The sequence below is a fragment of the Bufo bufo genome, chromosome 9, assembly GCF_905171765.1.
Source record: "Bufo bufo chromosome 9, aBufBuf1.1, whole genome shotgun sequence".
Lineage (NCBI taxonomy): Eukaryota > Metazoa > Chordata > Amphibia > Anura > Bufonidae > Bufo > Bufo bufo.
In genome coordinates, this window is record NC_053397.1 from 27,983,787 (window position 1) to 28,002,565 (window position 18,779).

The 18,779-nt window shown below is 46.1% G+C and overlaps 1 protein-coding gene and 1 long non-coding RNA gene across 3 annotated transcripts in view; one reads left to right on the forward strand and one right to left on the reverse strand.

Annotated features, from left to right (window-relative positions):
• ATXN7 (ataxin 7) overlaps nt 1-18,779 on the reverse strand; it is a 120,837-nt gene that overhangs the window by 35,287 nt on the left and 66,771 nt on the right. For both annotated transcript variants that reach the window (XM_040408620.1, XM_040408619.1), the window contains one exon: nt 7,045-7,149. In XM_040408620.1, the coding sequence (XP_040264554.1) occupies nt 7,045-7,149 (105 nt within the window). The remainder of the gene's footprint in view (nt 1-7,044; nt 7,150-18,779) is intronic.
• On the forward strand, nt 500-18,509 carry LOC120979699. The gene is made up of 3 exons (XR_005774362.1): nt 500-510; nt 3,181-3,187; nt 18,388-18,509. It is a non-coding gene; the product is annotated as an uncharacterized LOC120979699 (long non-coding RNA).

Below are 18,779 nucleotides of genomic sequence, written 5' to 3' on the forward strand. Positions count from 1 at the left end.
CAGATATTGGAAATGCAGCCGTTTAGGATTTTAAAGAAACTGTGGCAATAGACATACAGGGCAAACTAAATGAAAATGGAAGTCTAAACAGATAATCGGCATGTCAGGGCTGACTGATGGCTACAGGACGCAGCCATACCTGGGTCTGCAATGCTTTATTACTGAAGGACAGTCTGGTGTACATGATACAGTGAGGTACTGTGCTTGACAATGGAGAATCAGCTAGATATACTCCAAGTATAAAAGTCCTCTGTGTGGCCAAAATAAAAATGACTAAGACTACTTTCACACTCGCGTTTGGTGTGGATCCGTCATGCACCTGCACAGACGGATCCGTTCAGATAATACAAATGTCTGCATCCGTTCAGAACGGATCAGTTTGTATTATCTGTAACAAGCCAAGACGGATCTGTCTTGAACACCATTGAAAGTCAATGAAGGACGGATCAGTTTTCTATTGTGCCAGATTGTGTCATAGAAAACGGATCTGTCCCCATTGACTTACATTGTGTGCCAGGACGGATCTGTTTGACTGCAGGCAGCGTTTTGGTGTCCGCCTCCAGAGCAGAAAGGAGACTGATCGGAGGCAAACTGATGCATTCTGAGCGGATCCTTTTCCCTTCAGAATGCATTAGGGCAAAACTGATCCGTTTTGGACCGCGTGTGAGAGCCCTGAACGGATCTCAGAAACGGAAAGCCAAAAACGCCAGTGTTAAAGTAGCCTAAACCATCTGCAGAGGTGATTGCTGCCGAGGCTCTGTATACGCAGAGGTGGGGCCTGCTGCCAGGTGTATAGGCTGAGAACATATACGCCCTACGAAGGTTTGTGTCATACAGCGGCATCCAATTTACACTTAGTCGTACGACTATTGATTACCACATTATTGCATTTGCCGCTATGTATATTTTACTAAAACTTCACTTTGAGGGAGAGGTCACATCTCTGTTTCACCTTCTGCCCCTCTGATCTGTCAGGAGAAAAAAAAAAAAAAAAAAATGCATGCAGGACTTTTTATTTTCCCCAGTCAAAAAAAAACCCAGATCTGAGATGGATATTACTTAAATGGATGCCAACTGATACAAAAGATCAGTTTTTCTACAGGTTTATCCGAGGCGCTGCAGTGTTCACTGACACTACCGCCACAACCTTGATTCTCTCAAACAAAATCATGTAAATGATGAAGTATACTTTTCGTGCAGTCGTCATATATGGTGCAAAAACTGTAAACCGATGCACAGTGGCCAAGATGACACTTGTTTGGCCTCCCTCTTGTGAATGGAGTCCGACAGAAATGTCAAGGTATACGCTGGCGTACGCATCCAGCTAAGTGCACAGACACAGTATGCACAGAAGTCCCATTAGACCGCTTGATATTCGGACAGATAAACATGTCCATGAGCGCTTGTTTGCATTGGCCGATGCAATGCGAATACGGGAGGGATGATTGCTACCACAGTCGATGATTGCTTCCTCCTCCATTCAGTACTATTGATTACAGGCAGAGCCGATAATCGCGCCCCCTGATGAAAGATGCAGATAACCGAGCATGTTGGATGCATGATCATACGGGAACAAGTGGGTCCTATGAAGGCTTGGCCCCGGTAATTGGCCACAAATTTGCTTGGTCTATTAGCGCCTTAAGATCCAGGTTTTCCACCTGTAGACAGGTGTTATAAGGGACTGCATCATGTACACACGTCCGCCTGCGGCTGCCATCCCCAGTCATGTACAGCAGGGCAGATTTTTCTCAATTCCGTCCTTACCTCATGCCTCTGAGGCCAAGCCTCTCATCTTAGAAAATATCATCCAAAAAAATCCAGTGAAAGAGAAAAAAAAAAACAAAAAAAAAACCTCATTCACAAGATTTCAGTGCAGAAGATTTCTGCAGAGCAATCCACACACACCTTGGCATGCAATATGGATTTTAAATCTGTGGTATGTCAAGTCAGGCGGCATTCACATGACCGTATGTATTCTGCAGGGTCCGCAAAATATGGATGACGTCATGTTGCATACGGACTGCAAAATACATATGGTCGTGTGAATGCCCCCTTACGCCGTGGATTTCAGTACAGGTTTCACCTTTTGAAATGCAGGGGTTGAAACTCATGGTAAAGCCACCGCTAAATTTGCATCAAAATCCGCATGCAGATTTCTGTGGATTTGTTGCAGATTTTCTGTACCAAAATATGTCCCGTGTGGATGTGCTCTGAAAAGGTTTTTCTGATTTTTATCATTGCGATCAGATCTGCAATACAACCAGCATTTAAACGCACTTACAGTAAATCCCTTTCTTTCCTTTTCATTGTAATCACGTGATCTGCTCCCAGCAAAGTTACTAGCCTATGGTAAAGCAATCAACCACGTGCCGCGCACCGCACAGAGCCGCTACTTACTGCACGGACCATAATTCACGTCAGCTACAATGGGTTACACTGGGATGAGGACATGAACCATGGACGACATATCCTGCTTCAGTAAGTAAAGAAGACGAAGAACCAGTAAAACCAGGTCACCAGTTAATAAAAATTGGCAAGATATTTAATTTGCTACTGGTAATCAGTGTCTAAGGCGGCACAGTAGGCGTAGAGGCGTTTTAGAGTCGCCACAGAATTTTACATACTGAGGAAAGTGTATGGCGACTTCAAAAACGCATCTAGAGCCACCTTAGCTGTACCAGCCACGGCGATTCCCAGGCCACATTTTCCAATAGCGTCCAGTGCTACCCTGGAAACCAAGCAGCTGAGCGAGGACTGACCAATGCGTAAGCGCTACTGAACGGACACTGTTGCTTTACCAACATGCAGCAGAATAGGATTGTTGTACTTGCGGCAAAATCCGTTTCTCGTTGAATGCATTGGAGGACACCGCACCAAGGGTATACCCCCGGATGTCGCTAGAGGGACAATAAAAGAAGCGTCGCCTCTGCCCAGGCGGGCTATACACTCTCCACGGACACTAGGATAACCAGTTAGTACCAAATGCAAAAGCAACGAACCAAGAACCCAACAGAGAACAAAGAAAAATCCACAGTTCAGAAATAGGAAAGAAAATAGAAAAGTGGGACGAGTGCCAACAATGCAAAGGGACTCTAGGGTACGTACAAAAATCCATTTTTCTTGTTGATGCCATTAGGGGACACAGCACCATGGGACGTCCTAATGCAGTCCGGAAGGGAGTAGTGTTGTTTAAAGTTCGACGTCTAAAGTTCGGGTTATCGAAGAATCACGTTATGGATTCCGCTACCACAGACCATAACGGAATTTAGAATCCATAACGCGATTCTTCGATAACCCGAACTTTAGACGCCGAACTTAAAACACAAGTTCGCTCAACACTACAAGGGAGAAAGGGGAAGACAGCCACGTGAACACCCTAGGGCAGTGTTTCTCATCCCCAGTCCTCAGGGCCCACCTGCCGGTCATGTTTTCAGGATTTCCTTAGTATTGAGCGGGTGATATAATTAGTGTCAGTGCGTCAGGACTGAAAAACGGACATGATGGTAGTCTATGCGGTTATTCACACGGCAGTTTTTTCTACTGTCAGTGAAAAACGGACGTCAAAAAATAGAACATAGTAATCAGTAGGAGATGGCTCACCTATTGTGCAGTGAATGGAAGAGTGCTTCCACTAAAAAGATTCACCTAATGTTCAAAAAGTGTTAAAGTAATAAAAGCTATAGAAGAGGGGCACACCTACATAAAAAACACTTATGGAGAAAAATGTATGGCTATAGGAAATGATTGCTTATTAAAACTATATAGTAATACTATTAAAAGCAGTTAAAATATAAAAACATAAATAACCAGTGATAACATGTATGTCAAATGTGCAAATAGATATATAAATATCTCAAAGTATTTACGGTAAGCAGCTTAAGAGATATCATTAAATTTGCATTATAGTCCTCTTATTTGTGCTCTCTTTCTTTAATAAGCAATAAATTCCTATAGCCATACATTTTTCTCCATAAGTGGTTTTTTATGTAGGTGTGCCCCTCTTCTACAGCTTATAAAAAATAGAACATGTTCTATGTAGTCTGTTTCTCACTGACAGACTGCCCCATACAAATGAATGGGTCCATTTTTAACGTCCGTTTCTCAGAAAGACATCAGTGAAAGAAACGTCCTTTTAAAACGTCAGTTTTTAGCTGACTTTTTTTTCACTGTCGTGTGTGCATGTAGACTTAGGCTAGGGCTACACGACGACAAGTGTCGCGCAACAATTTTTATAATGATAGTATATGATGCCGCATCGCGACAGTCGCAGAAAGATCAATTTTTAATGGATTTTTTACTACTGTCATGTCGCAGTGCGACACCATAGACTGTCATTATAAAAACTGTCACATGTCGTCATGTAGCCCTAGCCTTAGGCCGAATGCACACGGCCATGTTCCGCGGCCGAGAGCGGTCCGTGGTATGCCGGGCTGGATTCCTGTTCAGAGCAGGAGCGCACGGCGTCATTGGTTGCTATGACGCCGTGCGCTTCATGCCGCCGCTGCTGTACAGTAATACACTCGTATAGTGCATACCACGGACCGCTCTCGGCCGCGGAACACGGCCGTGTGCATTCGGCCTTACCACAGGTTTTCATTCTGTGGGATATTCACAAATCCTGAACAGCAGGTGGGCCCTGAGGAGTGGAGCTGACGAACACTGCCCTAGAGACTCGCAGCCCAGATGGACATCGGCAGAGGCCAAGCAATGAATCTGGTAAAATTTGGAGAAAGTATGAACAGAGGCCCGGGTGGCAGCCTCGTCTGATGATGAACCACCCAGGAGGCTCCGAAAGCTAAAGAAGAAAGTGCGGAAACCCCCAAAAAAAATTCAAAAGAAAAATTAGCAGAAAAAAATAAAAAGCTGGTCCTGTCTGCCTTCTACAGACATTAGACTAAAACCGTTTAGCCTAGCGTCTGCGGAGGGGCATCGCCGACACTTTTTTTCCCCTAGGGGCAGCTGTGCATATACCCAGCTGTCTGCATCCGTGTGTCCATTCTGCGGACACACAAAAAAAAATAGGCAATTCTAAGAGAGGGCAGGACGTACCGATCCGCAAAATGCAGACATGGCCGGTTTCTGTGTTTTGCGGAACTGCCATTTGTAGACCACAAAAACGTCTACGGCCGTGTGCACGAGTCCTTATGATGTGTCCTGGACTTCATTAATAAAAGCAGGTCACAAAGCGTTACAATATTACCGATCACTACGGACTCCAACTGTATCGGACACAGCAGTGAACATGGCTGACACGGCAGGCAATTATCAGGAGCGATTGCTTGCCCCCATACACATTCACTGCTTACACAGCATGATCTACTGCCTAGAAAAAACACGATTGAGGTGTCCGCCCCCTGAGAAGCAGTCACCCGATGAACGAGGGTTTGCCAATTCATCGGGTGATCAGCGGGACCTTTAAACAAGTCCCTGTAACGGGGCCTTTAACCAGTGACAACCGTGGGCCACAGTTGAATTCTATGCCACATATCCTTGGCAGCAGTCCTATGCCGCGACTGCCCTGCAGCGGACTGTGGCTCTGAAGTAATTCTCTTGGCACATAACGGCACTAGCGCTGTCTATTTGGATTTCGGGTTTTAATTTTTCACTGACAGATGCTAATTTATTACTGCTTTATATTCATATTCATGGAGTATACTTTGTCCTCAACTGTGAGGTCATATTAATAAATTATGCAAAACTGTAAGTCTGGAGAGCTGGTCATTTTTTTCTTCCCTGCGCCGTGCATTTTCTGTCTCTGTAGTAGAAAATGATATATAATACATTAAACCCAAACTGGTAAACGGTGACCGCAAAGTCAAGATGAACAAAGAACCTGTTTTTTTTTTTGGGGGATTCGATATTAAAGGGGTTATCCAAAGTCTAACACATGGCCCCCAATGCCCGGGCCCTCCTATAGATTATACTTACTCCGCTCTCAGGCACCTGCGTAGCCCCTGATCCCCGCACAGCCGCCGCCGCATCTCCTGACAAACTGATCAAAACATCCGGCAATGGGGGGGGGGGGGAGGCCATGATGGGGCCTCTTTCGAACCCAGTGACATCACATTTATCTGTCACATGGATATGCCCCACTCCAGTGAAGGGGACCTGGGTGTAATTCTGAGCACAGCCGCTTTACAATGTGTCAGCTGAACCTAAGTAGCCTATTCCTAGTTTTATCCATGGCCCCGTTACCCCATAAATGCAACTTTTATAATATGCAAATTAGCCTCTAGGAGCGGGGGGGGGGGGGGGGGGGGGGGGGGGGGGTTTGTTTGGGGAGGCGTGGTTCCTGCTCCTAGAGGCTCCGTTCTCCCACCTGTCACCTCCCTCCGAGTCTTCATTGACAGGGCCAAGCAGCGTTCGCATCCTCCTGCCGCCCCTGAGTGCATGGTAAATCTCGCGCCTGCGCCGTGCAGTATTCGGCGCAGGCATAGTGAAGGAAGGACGCTCACTGGCTGCCGATTTCCTTACTGCGCCTGAGCTGAATACTGAACAGAGCGGCGCAGGCGCAAGATTTACCGTGCACTCAGGGCTGGCAGGAGGATGTGAATGCGGCCTGGCCCTGTCAATCAAGACTTGGAGAGAGGTGACAGAGGTGGGAGAACGGAGCCTCTAGGAGCACGACCACCGCTGATTGATTGCAGGGTGGTCATAAACCCTGGAGACGAGCAGCGTATAATGTGATGTAAAAATAAATCCAACCAGCAAAGGAGGCAATATGGAGAATCACAACACATAAGTGCTTTGTATTAACTTTGCCTAAGTGATAAATGCCATTTGCTGAAGTGAAACGACCCCTTTAAGGCCAGTTGTAACTTCAGGCCGTCAGCCCGTTACCGCACAGGGCTGGATTTCGTTGCTTTGTAAAAGGCATTCTCACATTAATAACAACCAAAACAGCAGTTTGTGTTAAAATCCTCAAAGTGCATTTTCGGGTGAGGCTGTCAATGAGGAGCTTTGGAAATCATTAACGAGATGAACAAAATGTGCCATCTATAATCCTGATTTAACAGTGTTATTAAGTCATAGTTAAGCACTTACCATAATGTGATTGAAATGCTTGCGGCTTTATGACCTGATTACATTGGCTACAAACAACCAGATAGAACTCATCGTAGGCCGGGCATAGTCCAAATATTGGCATGTCTGAAAAACACAAAACGGACATGTTACAAGAGGAAATAGCTGCTGCATCGTGTGGATCCATCACACGTCATCCTAAAGGGATTGTCAAATCAGGGATTTCTGAGTTAATAGAGGGGGGTCTGCATCTCTTGGCCGGAGCGGAGATTGAAGACTAGGAGCATTTCTCCGTCTGGAGGACCTGTCCGGTCCTGTAGTACACATTGCACTGTGTAATGCTTCGTTTCACCCTGTGGTGGCGCTGCTGTGAAAGTAGAGACAGATTTCCACAGATGACAGGTGCTCACAGGGGGGACCGGCAGGACGACATTTTCCAACCCGTTTAGGGTGCATTCACACATCCGTAGTTCTGAGCCCGCATAGACCCATTCATTTCAATGGGGACGCAAAAGATGCAGACAGCACACGGTGTGCTGTCCACATCCGTAGTCCTGTTCCTCAGCTCCGCAAAAAAAAGATAAAGCATGTCCTAGTCTTGTCCGCAATCACGGACAGGAATAGGCATTTCTATCATAGGGCCGGCCATGTGCGGTCCGCAAAACACTTCTGGACGTGTGAATGTACCCTTATTGTCAAGTAGGGATTGTCCAAAGAGGAGAACCCCTTTGAGTACTTTGAGGGTATATTTTCATGGAGTCTTCCCGCAACTGCAGGAAAATAAACCTTCAAGAAAAATTAGTCACAAGATAAAATATTAAGAACACATTTATAAGGGGTTTCCAGAATTTTTGTGCCGATGGTCAATCCTCAGTAAGGCCATCAATATGTGATTAGTGAGGGCCCGACACCCTGCACCGCTGCCTATCAGCTGTTCTGCAGAAGCTCCATCCATGGCGTGAACGCCCCCATACACATTAGTGTATTGTCTGCCAAACCCACCGACTGATAGCCTAATGCAGGGCTGGCCAACCTGCGGCTCTCCAGCTGTTGCAAAACTACAACTCCCAGCATGCCCAGACTGTCTATAACTATCAGGAATTGTAGTTTTACAACAACTAGAGAGCCGCAGGTTGGCCAGCCCTGGCCTAATGCATGTGGGGAGCTCTCAACTCTCCCAGTCATCTGTAGGGGAGAGGAGGATCGGGTAAAGTAGTTATTTCCTGGGAGATAAGCCGCCATCAGGGGTGTCTGTCAGCCACTTTCTCCCCTCTCTATCTCATACAAATACACATTCTGCCAAATGTGGAAGTATATGGGTGGGGGGGCGGAAGGGGGGAGTCAGGAGAGAAAGCAGTCGGACGTGTGCAAGTGTAGTGTCCCACTCGTGTGTGTATGGTCCACTCCAAATTGGTGTGTAATATGATGTTATTTTACACTATTTCTTTGTCTATGCCAGGGATGGCCAACCTGCGGCTCTCCAGCTGTTGTAAAACTACAACTCCCACCACGCCCTGCTGTAGGCCGATAGCTGTAGGCAGTATGGGCATGCTGGGAGTTGTAGTTTTGCAACAGCTGGAGAGCCTCAGGTTGGCCATCCCTGGTCTATGCTGCTAAATCTGTATTTCAGGCTGGTAACCTGCACTACATACATTTCACCACTAGAGGTCTCTAACACACTACTTATATAGTGCAGACAAAGGAAGTGAGAAGGGGGAGTAGAGAATAGGAGTGGAGGAGTTAGGAGACAGAAGAGGAGACGGTCTTGTCTCTGTCCTCCTGTGCCTTGCCCAGGGGAACTAACTGGTTTCAACCATTGAGTCCAAAGATCAGGACTATAGGATCCTACGCTGTAGAGTACACTTCTGGGGTATCAAGTAGAATTTTTACTCTGAAGACCACAACCTTTTCAAATAATGAAGCAGAGTGTTTGCCTGCCATGAGGGAGATCGCCCTTGGGTTGTTGGATCATTGAACTAGAGACTATAGGCGAAGGAAGGTAACTGTCATTTATCAGACTCCTTTGTATCAGGTGGAGAGATTCTAGTTGAGGGATCAGAGCAAGACCAGGAACCAAGCACAAGTAAGAACATCACATTTAGGCTACATGCACACGACCGTTGTGTGTTTTGCGGTCCGACAGCCTTTAATATAACTGCCTATTCTTGTCCGCAAGAATAGGACAGGTTATATTTTTTTTTGTGGACGACGGAACAGAGCAACGGATGCAGACAGCACACGGAGTGCTGTCCACATCTTTTGCGGCCCCATTGAAGTGAATGGGTCCGCATCCGAGCCGCCAAAACTGCGGTTCGGATACGGACCAAAACAACTGCCGTGTGCATGAGGCTTTACCCAAGTGGGCTGAAGGTAACCTATGCACTTCACCATAAGGAGCCTGCTCATTTGGATTTTGCAGCTTTAGCCTTTTTGCCATCTGTATGAAAGACAAAGTGATGATATTGGATGCCTTATTACATCTGACAAGTAAAGTTCCTGCTTGGTTCAACTACTGCCTCTCTCATCATTCCACTTCTCCTCCTTATTGCACCTTACGGTGCTGGCGTCACGAACCAGGGGCCCAGCCGCAAAAGCACCTTACACCAGTTACCATCAAGCACACCTCAACCAACATCTGGCTTGTGTTCCCCGGAGGATTTCGTGCCGTCTACCCATCTACTGCACGCGGGCCCAAGGGACAACTTCCTCGAGAGTACTACTATCCTCGGCACCTTATCACTAGTACGCTCACGCACACTACCCCTAGGGTGTCCGGTCGTTGCACAAGTCCGCCTTCAAGCTGCTTACTGCAATGTTGCTCCCAATGAAAAGAATGGGAGCAGCACTGCACTATACAATGGACGGAGCTGTGTGGTTCCAGGGCCACAGCTACTTCAGAACAGCTGACTGGTGGGGTGCAGGGTGCTGATCAGATATTGATGGGCCTATTCTGAGGATAGACCATCAATATAAAAATCCTTGACATCCCCTTTAAGGCTACCTATACACACTGCGGATTACGCACGTTTTTTCCAGCACAGCTTTTCGTGTCGTAAAACCGCTATGCAATCTAGTCCCGGCAAGGCGAATGAGGTTTGACAAATCTCTTGTACATTTATTTTTTTCAGTACGGACCTGCGGTGCGGATTTAGAAAGTTTGATGCAGATTTTTTGTGCAGTTTTTACCATTTGCAAGATCTAGGTAAAAGATGCATCAAAATCAGCAACCAAACCTGTAACACGTGAGGATTTTAGTGCAGAAACGCAGAAAAATCAGCACGACAATCTGAGCTGAATTTCTGTCTTAAAACCTGCACTCACCCGTGTGCAGCTACCCTAAGGGTATATTCACATGTGGCAGATGAGCGGTGGATTTTCTGCACGCTGGAAACCCACAAGGTATTACAATAATGGCAAAGTGGTTGAGAATTCACAGAATCTCATTGACATGCTGCAGAAAAAATAATCTAAAAAAGGTAAGGTTAGTGGCTCACCCAACCGACCCACGAATGGACAGGTGCACTCCCAATGCTGGTAGAAGTATTTGTGGAGAAATAGAAATAAATCAATGGTGGGCGCTCGTTATTGCCAAATAACATGGGCTGCTATACATAAGAACAATTTATTAGTAAATATATATAAAAAAACATATAAAATCATACGTGGCAGAACGACTGCATAGAACTCTATATATTTGGATATTTTTTGATGATTTGCAGTAGATGTAAAGGCAGCTTGTCTGAACATACACCTAGTCAATAACTGAACCCTTGATCTCCCATGTATTGAGAAAATAAAAAGTTCCTTCTGGAACAATATAGATAAGATGTTGATCTTCTGTATATAAATCCCGTGATTTTCAATGGGATAGTTGATTGTGGCGCAGTTTATATCAAGCACGCCGAGATACGTACTGATCCTGACAATGGAAGTAGAACTATATGCAGGGTACCCGGCATATATCACCCTGCACCGGGGGAAATAATACAGTTTTTGCCGGTCCCTGAATTTCAATTGTATCCAGGTTCAAACTTATACATTGGTATATGGGGTAATGTACTTTACCACTACGCAGTTTCTTCAAGTCTCCGTGGTCAGAAGCTGGCTGAGGAGCGTGGGATCCAACTTTCACTTTATCCTGCAAGGACCTGTGTGGCGTCCCACGTGGTCCGTGGGTCTCCCCGTGAGGTCTCACGTGACTCCTGGAATGGGGAGGAGCTAGGTTCCGTATTCGGAATGTGCAAGTTCAACCGCGATCTCCGTTCAGTGTTGGGGGCTGGTGTTACCAGGCTCTCCCGGATCGATAACATTATTATCGCGCAGTTCTTTTTTAATCCCTCACTGTTCAATACCAGACGCGTTTCGGGGTTAAGGATATCCCTTCTTCAGTGGCTGAACAGTGGGAGTCAAATGGCTTCCTTTTATATGGTATCCAAAGGTAGCACAGCGCGTGCTGGGACAGTGAGGGATTTTAAAAAATGTGGATGTGGATCTAAGCTCCAAATCAGATTCAGATTCGCACATCTCCGCTAATATACTCTAGAATTGGTATTTGAAGATTTATTGTATTTTTAAAAAGTCAACCAATAAAATTCTGATCATTTAAATATAAAAATCCAACCGGATTGAATAAAAATGAATTATAGTATTCAGCCCATGAAAAATACATAGGAGATACCTAAAAAACGCACGTGCGGCAATCGGAACCTAGCTCCTCCCCATTCCAGGAGTCACGTGAGACATCACGGGGAGACCCGCGGACCACGTGGGACGCCACACAGGTCCTTGCAGCATAAAGTGAAAGTTGGATCCCACGCTCCTCAGCCAGCTTCTGACCACGGAGACTTGAAGAAACTGCGGAGTGGTAAAGTACATTACCCCATATACCAATGTATAAGTTTGAACCTGGATACAATTGAAATTCAGGGACCGGCAAAAACTGTATTATTTCCCCCGGTGCAGGGTGATATATGCCGGGTACCCTGCATATAGTTATACTTCTATTGTCAGGATCAGTACGTATCTCGGCGTGCTTGATATTAACTGCGCCACAATCAACTATCCCATTGAAAATCACGGGATTTATATACAGAAGATCAACATCTTTTCTAGATTGTTCCAGAAGGAACTTTTTATTTTCTCAATACATGGGAGATCAAGGGTTCAGTTATTGACTAGGTGTATGTTCAGACAAGCTGCGTTTACATCTACTGCTGATCATTTTCACACCGGTATATCAAAAAATATCCAAATATATAGAGTTGTATGCAGTCGTTCCTGTTGTAATCCATTCACATGCCACGTATGATTTTATATGTTTTTTTATATATATTTACTAATAAATTGTTCTTATGTATAGCGGCCCATGTTATTGCCAAATAACGAGCGCCCACCATTGATTTATTTCTATTTCTCCAGAAAAAATAATCTGCCCCAGAAATTCGTCTTTGCAATGCACAAGGTGAAAACAGAGGCAAAATACATGACATATCTGACTTTGCTGCGGCAAAATTCAGAGCGGAAATTGTGCTGCAGAAGATCCGCCGCATGTGGCCGCGCAGAGCGCAGGCAATAGCATCCCCTGCGTCATGTTCTTACAGATGCTCAGTCTCCATCAGTGGAAGCCTCTGTACAAGGAGTCCCCCGACAGCTCATCCCCAACTGGAAGCCCCCCGCAGCCTGCTCATTAACATATGAATAACCAGGGCAAACATTAGCCATTCATGTGTTAATCAGAATATGCAGATGTTCATGCGTTACTGAGCCGAGCTCTCAAAATGAAAATAAGACAATAGAAATGAATTTCTTAACTGCAGCCAGCCTCCTTGTTGACGGGTTCCAAGCTGCAACTTTTTTGCTCCCCCCCCCCCCCCCCCCGCTAAGCTGCAGGGGGGGGGGGGGGGGGGAGCAAACCAGAGAAGAATGCTATGGATGTAAAGTGCTTATCCAAAACTGATGGCGGATTCTTAGGTTAGGTCATCAATATGAGATCAACTCAAGGCACCCCCGCCGATCGGCTGTTTGAAGGGGTGGTCAGATGAGTTGGTGTGAATAACCCATCCATTGTAAAAGTCTGGATAACCCCTTTAAAAGGAGTCTGTCAGCAGTTTTCACCATGCTAACCTTCTGACAGCACTAGGTAGAAGTTGGTCATGTGATTGCTGGGTAACTGCGAGAGCTGATGGGTCTTAGCAGATCCAGATCAGATCTGCAGAGAGGTTGTACAGTGATATACAACCTCTCTAGGGGCTATATACCCCCTGTAACCTGGGCTAATATGTCAGCCCCAAATTACAGGAGAAATCAGCATTAATAATAATAAAATGTAAATAAATATAAAAAAATAAGTGGAAAAAAAAAAATAATAATAAAACCTCCACACACACATTGCAGCTTCTAGTCCAGTCCCCAGTGACTATAAACCACGTATCAAAATGGCTGTTACTAAGAGGGGTCATACTGTATTTTTCGCTTTATAAGACATACTCCCCCCCCCCAAGTGTGTGTGTGTGTGTGTGTGAATGGCAGTGCGTCTTATAAAGCGAAAAGGGGGAAAATGGCAGCGCGTCTTATAAAGCTCATTAGTATGCATTATGTGCAGGGAGCTGGTGAAGCGATGTGAGCGCTGCCAGTACTCACCCTCCCACGTCTTCTTCTCTGGGGCCATGTTGTACTGCATGTCCTGACCGCGTACAGCGTCAGGACGTAGTGCGCGCACTGTGAACCGACGCTGCGTGCAGTTAGGTGACAGTGCAGCGCGGGGCCGGAGAAGACAGGGGAGTGAGACTGGAGGAGCGACTGCCGGACCTGGAGAGGAGCAGCGGAGCAGGAGGGTTAAGTGAAGTTCTTTATTTTATTCTCTGATCTGAGGTCTGATGGGGGTTTGACATGGAGGTCTGATGGGAGTTCCTAAAATGGGGGGTCTGATGAAAAATATTTTTCATATATTTTTACCTCCTCTAAAACCTGGTGTGCGTCGTAACAGGTGCATCTTAGAAAGCAAAAAATATGGTAATAAAAAATAATAATTTGTTGCATGTTGTGCTATTAACAGAACAAACAATACATTTTCCTGGCTATAAAAAACAAACAAAAAAACCCATAAAATACTAAAATAAAAATGGCATAAAAATAAAGCCATAAAAAAGGTGCAAAAATGATTTACATAACCAAAAAAAAAAAAAAAAAAAAAAAAAAGTTATGGCTTTCAAAGATGCATGTACTAAAACAACGGAAAATGTGACCGGTCAGGAAGGGGTGGTAACTGGCCCTGTCTTTAAGTGGTTAAATTAAATTTTTGGACAATACATTCCCGTTAATGGGAGCTTTAGGTCTTTAAATAACAAAATGAGCAAATCATTATTCACTGCAAATCCAGTGCGCAGAGCAATTCCTAAAAGTCAGAATGTCCCGGGGGTCAGGTAGGTCTTTTTTAGCGTGTAAAAATGGCTGTGAAATTAATGATTTTTTTACACGGGTTCTTTTAGTCTCACAAGGTTTTACTTTCTCACACAGCTTTCCCAGGCTGCTGACAACAAATACGGCCACCACTATCTCTCCAGCTTGAGTTGTCGCCCAGCTTTCCATGCCTCCTCCTCATGTAATAATACCGGAGTGGGGGATACACCGCTACAATTGCTGGGTGCACCATGTGGCATATGCCGATGCTATATAGAAGTATATACACAACACCCTTTGGTGGTCACATGTGCAGTTATTGATCCAGACCGGGCAGAAGATTGTCAGGTGAGATCAGCCACACCGAGCCACGGACGCAGGAACGCCCCCCATGACCTACATGTGCAACAGCTGCAAGTTTCACACACTCTGTCAGCTCCCGGGATGGGGGGCAGGGAAATTGCCGGCATTCCCACACTCAGGGCAAGCACCGATCTTCTCTATAATGACTTTCTACAAAGGCCAAGGCTTTTGTCAACGCCAAACAATGGCATCAATCCCGCAGGCTCAAGAGTCGGATCAGCACGACCCCCACAACACAACTGCAACCCCCATGCGATTCCCAGATGCACATTCAATAGCCGTCAGCTATACCTCCTGATCATCCCATACACATGCATGCTCAGTTCGGCTGAGCATGCACATGTTCAGAATAGGTAGAGCAGAAGGCGTCTGCCAGACACCCCTGGTAGGGGATTTATCTCCCTCGAGCATAAAGGACTGGTATTTTGATGCGGTTTTATGGCCTCCATTGATTTCGAGGGGAACTTCAATATGAAATCTGCACCAAGAATGAATAGTTTGAATACTCCACAGTATACCTCTGATTCCCCATCCTCCACAGTATACCTCTGATTCCCCATCCTCCACAGTATACCTCTGATTCCCCATCCTCCACAGTATACCTCTATGAGACCCCATCCTCCACAGTATACCTTTATGATACCCCATCCTCCACAGTATACCTCTATGATTCCCCATCCTCCACAGTATACCTTTATGATACCCCATCCTCCACAGTATACCTCTATGATACCCCATCCTCCACAGTATACCTCTATGATACCCCATCCTCCACAGTATACCTCTATGATACCCCATCCTCCACAGTATCTCTCTCTGATTCCCCATCCTCCACAGTATCTCTCTCTGATTCCCCATCCTCCACAGTATCTCTCTCTGATTCCCCATCCTCCACAGTATCTCTCTCTGATTCCCCATCCTCCACAGTATCTCTCTCTGATTCCCCATCCTCCACAGTATCTCTCTCTGATTCCCCATCCTCCACAGTATACCTCTCTGATTCCCCATCCTCCACAGTATCTCTCTCTGATTCCCTATCCTCCACAGTATCTCTCTCTGATTCCCCATCCTCCACAGTATCTCTCTCCCATGCCCCATCATTCTCTGATCAGCAGGCGTCTAACTGCGGTGTCCCTCCCACAATCACTAGAAGAAGGCGACCCTTCTCATTTTCATCCAGTAAGTCTCCTTTAAGAGCCGAGCTCTTGGTCGCAGTGCTTGATCTTGCTACTGGATATAGCGGTGACAGATGATGCAAGAATTGCAGGAGATGATCAAGTCTTCGTGAAATGTGCAGCAAGCCGACCCAAAGTGACCTCCAAACCCCCCCCCTTTAAGGTGTACGACCATGCAGCCCGGACTACAAGTCTATTTCTAAGTCTAGAGCAAGTGCCGTATTTTTCTGGAATCTTCTAGTCTCTGACATCTCATCAAATCCAGGAGCAGAATTATCAATTATCATCAATTATTTGGGATCAATAGAGGGTCGTGAAAAAGTACTGCACAGGAAATGGGTAAAAAACAAACCATTAACAAAATCCGCTAATATAACGCTATCTGCGCTCAGTCTTTCAGCCTCGCGAGCCCACTATGAATTGCACTTTGGCGCTGGAGGCAAGTGCCGGACCACCAGATGTGCGGCGGCAGCCTTACTGTTCTGTTACAACTAGAGGAGGATGTCGCCTCTTCGGACAGGTCTGCTTTAGTAAATACCCGTTTTCCCAATGAAATAGCAACAGTGGAGCATCTTCTGTTACAGCTCTGCATTGTGCCACCCCTCCGTAACTCCCCCTAGAAATCTCTGGGTGTTACTATTCCCCCATGTTAAAGGGGTGTGTCCCCACACACTCTGGTATTGTCAAAACTGATTGGACAGTGCTACAGAATGTAGGCGACACCCCCCCCCTCTGCAACTGGTATTACCCAATTGTCTTTTTTTTTTTTGCATTTCTAGGAGGAATAACAGAAGGACAGCTCAACAGAGATGCAAGAAACTCTAGAACATGCTATTTGACTGTACCAGAGAACCACCCACAATCAAATTTTTTTTTTTTTGTAGAAATTCACAGCACAGCTTAGAGAAAGTCACATTCTACAACCAGCGGAGCTGGAAGGTCAGAGGAGCAGTAAACTGAACGTATTTGCACTGGGACTCATTGTGGTTATGATATCCTATTCCCCCTTCCCCCCCAAAGATTAGAAGAATGAAGCTACAGCAGGGACCCCCCGAGCTGAACGAGACGAGGACAACACTGGTAAATAGGTCACTAGCACATGCCAAGTGCTTGCGGTTTAGCGATACAGGAACTTATGAGGTCCTTGGGGTCCTCCGTGCCGCTCTCTGCTTTTTGCCTGTGGTGACAGTGGAGATCTCGTCAATTAAACCTAAATCCACACCAGGAGAAGGTTGGTTACTTCGATTTCAAGAAGAAAAATGGAACAAAAGCAGAAGACGAGCGTCACCAGGGACATTTTCAGACTGAGGTGCATGTCACCGCCAATGGTTTTCAATGGGAACCTGCGCCACAGTTCATAGACATGCTGCTGCTGCTGCGGTGTTGCTTTTTAAAAATGCATCGAAAACTCACCGCAAAAATGCAGTTTTACCGCAAGTGCATTTTTCTTTATGCAAGTGAAACATGTTAAATCAATGTGTTTCACCTGTAAAAACTGAACGGGTAATTAGCACATCACAAATCTGTGGCAATCACGTTACAATGCATGCATTTTTGGATGCGTTTTCTGTTACGGTGCATTTTCAAAAAAGTGTAAAAACAGGCTTAAAGCCTTTCCCTGCAAATCTCCTCCATTTTCTACTACCTTAGGCCTCATGCACACGGCCATTGCAGTCTGCAAATCATGGAACCACAAAACACGGATACCGGCCATGTGCGTTCCGCATTTTGCGGAACGGAAGGTCCGGCCCTCAATAGACCAGTCCTATCCTTATCCATGATGCACACTGAGTGCTGTCCGCATCTTTTGCGGCCCCGTTGAAATGAATGAGTCTGCAAAAATGTGGCTCGGTTGCGGACCCCAACGTTTGTGTGTATGAGGCCTAGTGTGGGCCAACTTCACATGAGCGCATTCAGTCCGAAACTGATTTGTACTGACGGCATTATGGAAGTATAATTCATTAGACTTGAGGTCGGACAGGAACACAAAGCATTATAAATCATTGTAATGCAGTGGGTCTGTGTTACAGGAGCAACATTCAGGATGGAAAATATCGTATCTGTCGCCCTATAAGAAGCACTTTTTCTGCCTAAAACTGGGGGGGAAAATGTCATTGCGTCTTAAAGGGCGAACACTAATGAGCACTTCCATCATGGAAGCACTCCTAAGTATAGTAGCACCGGGGAGCAGAGAATGCAGCGCTCCCTGTGCTGCCTCCGTACTCGCAGTTCCCCAGTCGTCTTCTGCCGGCGACGCATACCATGTTGTGACCTGCGCACAGCGCGAGGACGCGGGAGCGCTGTGACCTCACGCACAGCATGTTATGGACACTGCTCTCTCTCTGGGATGGCATTATACTGATTTAATCTTGTGTCTCTGCCTGACCTTACTGCTACAGAATTATATTGACCGCATTATTTCAGTTAGATTTTGTAGCAGTGAGGTCATGCAGAGACGCACAGCATTATAAATCAGTATAATGCCGTGCGCTCCAGAGAAACGAGCAGTGTCCATAACGGGGAATCATGCTCACACACGGAGCGCGATTCCAGCACAGGACACGCTCATCTAAAAGAGCCCTTGTAATTCCCTGTGTCAGTAAGGGCTCATGCACACGGCCGTTGTTCGTACGTGCCTGTACTGCATCCCACAAACGGCTGGTCCGCAATATGCGAGCACTGGCCGTGTGCACCGAGCATCACGGATGCTAACCCATTTACTTGAATGGGTCCGCAATCCGGAACGGTGCGGAACGGAGGCACAGAACCGAACGGAATGCTTCTGGGGGGGTTTCTGTCCATGCCGCCGCACCGCAAAAC